The 4,842-nt window shown below is 44.9% G+C and overlaps 1 protein-coding gene across 1 annotated transcript in view; it reads left to right on the forward strand.

Annotated features, from left to right (window-relative positions):
• The first annotated feature begins 3,332 nt into the window (after positions 1-3,332).
• The window catches only part of NAAA (N-acylethanolamine acid amidase), a 17,411-nt gene continuing 15,901 nt past the window's right edge, over positions 3,333-4,842 (forward strand). The window contains 3 exon segments of the mRNA XM_081925228.1: positions 3,333-3,610; positions 4,573-4,684; positions 4,686-4,738. Of these exon segments, the coding sequence (XP_081781354.1) occupies positions 3,372-3,610; positions 4,573-4,684; positions 4,686-4,738 (404 nt within the window). The 5' untranslated portion in view covers positions 3,333-3,371.

The following is a 4,842-nucleotide window of genomic DNA, read 5'->3' on the forward strand; positions in this document are numbered from 1 at the left end:
AAAGTGTGCTTTGGAGAAGTCCTTTAAGGCAGTCCTTGTGCTGCTCCCATTTCGATTATGATTATGATATCTTTATTGTCATTGTCCCTTGCAGAACAATGAAATTGAAAAACTACATAAGACTACCACAAAACTACATAAAAACTACATAAAACATTCAAAAACCCATAAAAACTCTAAAACCCCATTTTAAAATACACTATACCCTTATGCTGCGTTTAGAACCAGAATTGCATTTGTGTAGAAACTGTTTCTCAGGCGGCTAGTCCTGGCCTTTTCAGGCTGAAACAGGAGTGCGGGGTTGTCTTACAGCCTTCTGAAATCTCCCTGCATTCCCCAGATAAGTTTTGGAGACTTGCAAAGCCGCACACTTAATAGGTGGGCGGGCCACACCTGTTAATCGTGTGACATTATGATGTTGTGCAATTGGCAGGCAGGTAGCCCTGCCCACCTGCCAAATTTGGCTGCAGGTCTGATTCTGGGAAAGGTGTGCCGCATGGAGAAAGGTTTCCCATGCATGGCTTGGGTGATGGAGTGTAAGTATTACCCAAGTATTGCATGCTGATGTTTATCTTTCTGATTTTGCAGCTGGCGTTACGAGAGGCACTCTTGAAGCAGAGGAAAAGGCTGGTGAAATAACTGGCGTGATGCCATGACCTGGAAATAAAACCTCCTGATGACTGGAGTGTTAACTAATCGTACTGAATGAACCAGCTCCAACAAAGACATCTCGTACCTGCAATTAACTTCATTTTGCCTGAACTGTTAAATTATGTTTGCCACCTTTGGAGCAAGCCAGTATATCAAACCAACTTCAAACCGTGCTTTAACATCCTGACTTGTTCAGAACCGCAATTCCCTAGTTTAGACAAAACAGAAGACTGTAGCTAATTATAGTTAATTCCTGGCTTCCTGGCATGGTTGTTCCTTCCACGAAGGATGCAGCGAAGGGGCTGCTCATTTATAGCTTTGTAAGCAAAGAGGTGATCATCCAAACCTGGCCATTGGTTGTGGTGGTGAGAACCAGGTAAAATACCTGAAAGGTGTTTCGACCTCTGATGCAAAGATGAAACTTAACTTAAAATATATTTCCAACTGGTGGCAGATTAAAGACTAATCATGGCTGCTTCCAGACGACTTGTGTGTTGAGCATTCATTCTGCCATGTTTGCAGAGAGGTTACACTAAGTTGAGTCGAGCAATTGTCACTTTTGCTCATCAGACTTTTGCAGTATGGAAAAAGATTGTTTTAGGGGTGGACTTGCTGTAGCAAGGGTGCCTAATCCACTTTAACTGCGCAACCTAAAACCGCCAGTATGCTGGTCAATTCCACCTGCAAAATAATGAGTCTAGAATCACTGCTTATTCACGAAAGAACAGTTACTTGGGTCTTAGACCTACATGCTCAGAGGAGCAAACCCTGTGGGCAGCAATGGGATTGATTTGGGAATAAATCTGTGTTTGAACACAAATCTGTAAATGTTTTACATAGATGGAGGGGTGTAACTTCTGTATTCCTGTAAAATATATTATTGATCCTTCCCATGGGTACTTGTTAAGAATGTTATTCTGAGTACAGAATCTGTTCTGGAAGTCCATTCCAAAACCAAAGTGTTCCAAACCAAGGTGTGCTTTACCATAGAAAGTAATGCAGAATGGATTAATCTTTTCCAGGCTTTTAAAAACAATCCCTAAAACAGCAATTTAACATGAACTTTACTATTTAACGAGACCATTGATCCATAAAGTGAAAGCAATAAATAATGTACTGCAGTCACAGTATCATTCAGTAGCTGAACTGGGTTCCACACAGTCAAAAACACAAAACAAAAAAGCCACAAAAACACAAAATAATAGCAATAATAGCAAAAACAGACCTCAGCGTAACACTCAAAACCAAAGCGTGGCACTCAGATTGTCAGTGTAACACTCAAAGCGGAGCATGTTTGGCTTCCAAAAAAAGTTCACAAACCAGAACACTTACTTCCGGGTTTGCAGTGTTTGGGTTGCAAGTTGTTTCAGTACCAAGGCATTTGAGAACCAAGGTACCACTGTATTGTAAAATTAAGGCGACTAACTTGACTGAGTCTCATTGGACAACATTTGATGTTTGTGTGTGTGTCATGACACTACTGCCCTTCCTAGGGTAGTCAGCAGGGATGGATAACCCATTTTCAGGCCGAGGGCCACATGCCTTATGGAAAACTGCAATCTGGGGGCCGCATTATGCTAATGGGTGGGCCCAGGGATAGAGGGAGGTGGAGCAACAGGTGCCACAATTCTCTTGGTAGGATGACCAACCACACAAAAGTCCGAGGTTTCTACACCCAGCTCTCCCCATCTGTCCTGGCAATGCAATAGACGATATCATAGCTCAAGGACACATTCTGGTTAGGCAAGAGCTCTCAGTGCAGAGCCGGTAAGGGGAGGCTGAGAAGCTGCACTTGATCCATACAGTTGTTGTTTAGTCGTGTCCGACTCTTTGTGACCCCCTGGACCAGAGCACACCAGGCACTCCTGTCTTCCACTGCCTCCCGCAGTTTGGTCAGACTCATGTTGGTAGCTTCGAGAACACTGTCCCACCATCTTGTCCTCTGTCGTCCCCTTCTATTATTTTATGTACTGTGGCTTGCCTTTGTTTTATTGATTATAGTTTTGAAATTATTTATTGTAACTGTTGAATGGATTTCTGTTTAATTTTTACCCGGAGGGTAATATGGTCCAACCCATTTTATGGCTGCACCACCTGTTGGGTTACTCCCAGCTCTGCAGCTATTAAATCATCTCCTTTGGCAATCACTCGTAGCCGAGGAAGATTGTCTTCCATAAACACAGTCTTAGTGAGTCTGTAAGTGACTGTGGAGGCCAGTTCTGGATCCACACGTCCTTCCACAGTGGGGACACATGTTTCCGGGCAGCAGTTGATCACGGTGAGGGTTTGCCAGACATGCCTTCCTCTTAGCAACTTTCTCACTTCCATCCTGAGTTCAAGCATCTTCAAAGCCCATGACACCTTTGGCAAAGGCTGTTCTCCAACGGGAGCACTCCCAATTGTCAGTATTTATACTTCATTTTTAAATACTTGCCTTGAGAGAGCCTTTGAACCTCTTTTGTTGACCACCAGCATTACGCTTTCCTTTTTCAACTTCGGAATAGAAGAGTTGCTTTGGAAGACGATCCGCACAACATGACCAATCGCAGGGGAAGGTGAAAGGAAAGGGGGGGAGTGTTTCTATTTTTGGCCCTGTAATGAGCCCTGATGCGCGCACAGCGGCGCTCCGCCTTTCGTTTGCATTCCCTCCCTCCGCGCCGCCTTTCCTCCCCATATCCGGGCTTCTGGCTTGAGCTCCTGTTTGCTTTTGGGTCGCAGCCATGGAGCGGCGGCTGCCTCTGCTGCCCGGGCTTGCCTGGAGCTCCTTCTGCCTCCTGCTGTTGCTGAGGCTGCTGTGCAGGGTCGCTGCTGCCCCCCATATCTCCGGGGCTGCTGCTGCTGTTGCTGCGCCCTTGCTGTGCAATGTCAGCTTGGATAGCGCGCCCGAGGAGCGATGGAAGCCGGTCCTGCGCCACTTCGACCCGGAGTTCCTGCGAGCTGCTTTCTACCAGCTCATCGAGTGAGTCCGCACTGGAGATACTGCTTTGGATTTCCCCCCCACTTGGAGTGGGAGAAAAGGGATTGGTGGTGGCCACACCAGCGCCTCGAAATTATAATTACTGTTATTTTTATTTTATTTTTAAACGGATATGGATACCTTTTCCATCATCTCCTAACAACTTTCTGCAAGCCTGTTTGAGTAGCTGTTTTGTATTTTGTTTGGCTGCAAATTATTCCTCATATTATAAACTTCTTTCTACTCCTCCTGCTGATAAAAACAAGTGCCGCTAAAAGACCAAGCCTGTTTGAGTAGCTGTTTCCTTTTTTTGTTTGGCTGTAAATTTTTCCTCTTATTATAAACTTATTTTTGCTCCTCCTGCAGATAAAAACAAGCTAAAAGCAGTCATTAAAAAACAATGAAACATTGATAAAATCTTAATTCATATATGGGTTCAGGCTTTCATTAAACAAGTTGAGGCAGCTTTTAACACCTGCATTTTTTTGTGGGGGTGTGCCTCCTGTTCCCCGCCTTTTTCTCCTTAATTGAGTTAAAGGTGCAGCATATTATATAAAGCCAGAGTTTCTGCCAATAGAATCTGTGTATGAAAGCTCTGTATATGCAACTTGACATTTAATAAATATTTTGAAAACTAAAAAAGGACGAGAAGGAAGCAGCCTTCATTTTGCTAGCCAGGTGGCAATTTGAACCCTGGTCTCCCAGGTCTAGTGCAATACATTGATCTCTCTTGCTCTCTCAAAGGCACCTTGCTTCTCAATCTGAGCTGCTGTTTTTACCTTGGGTTCCTGTGGGTTTGGGTCTCAGCGGTTCCATTCAAAAGCAAAGCAGGTCTTCTTGCTCACAGTCGTCTCAAAGCCTGACTGCCATCGTTCTGCATTCAGAGGTGCTTCTCCTGTCGCTCAGTTGCAGCCCCTCCGAAGCCAGTGACCCCGGTTTATTGCTGTGTTTTTTTTGTTTCTCAGTGAAGTGGTTCCCAAGTGGGTTCATACGATTATCCGGCCTCTGGCAGAAGAATTAGAATCCTTTGCCCCTCAGCCGTTTGCAGGCGAGATCCGGGGACTCTGCCAAGCACTGGGGGCTGAACGTTGGGGATGGCTTGCTCATCAATTTGGCCTACGAATCTACTGCGTAAGTGTCCTTGACGTTGGTAAGGAAGAGCTCATTGGTGCAAGGATTTCTTGTACAGTATTTTTAAAAACACTGTCTCCACAACGTAAATGTACACCCCACTC

This window comes from Podarcis melisellensis (genome assembly GCF_964234715.1).
Source record: "Podarcis melisellensis genome assembly, chromosome: 9".
NCBI lineage: Eukaryota > Metazoa > Chordata > Lepidosauria > Squamata > Lacertidae > Podarcis > Podarcis melisellensis.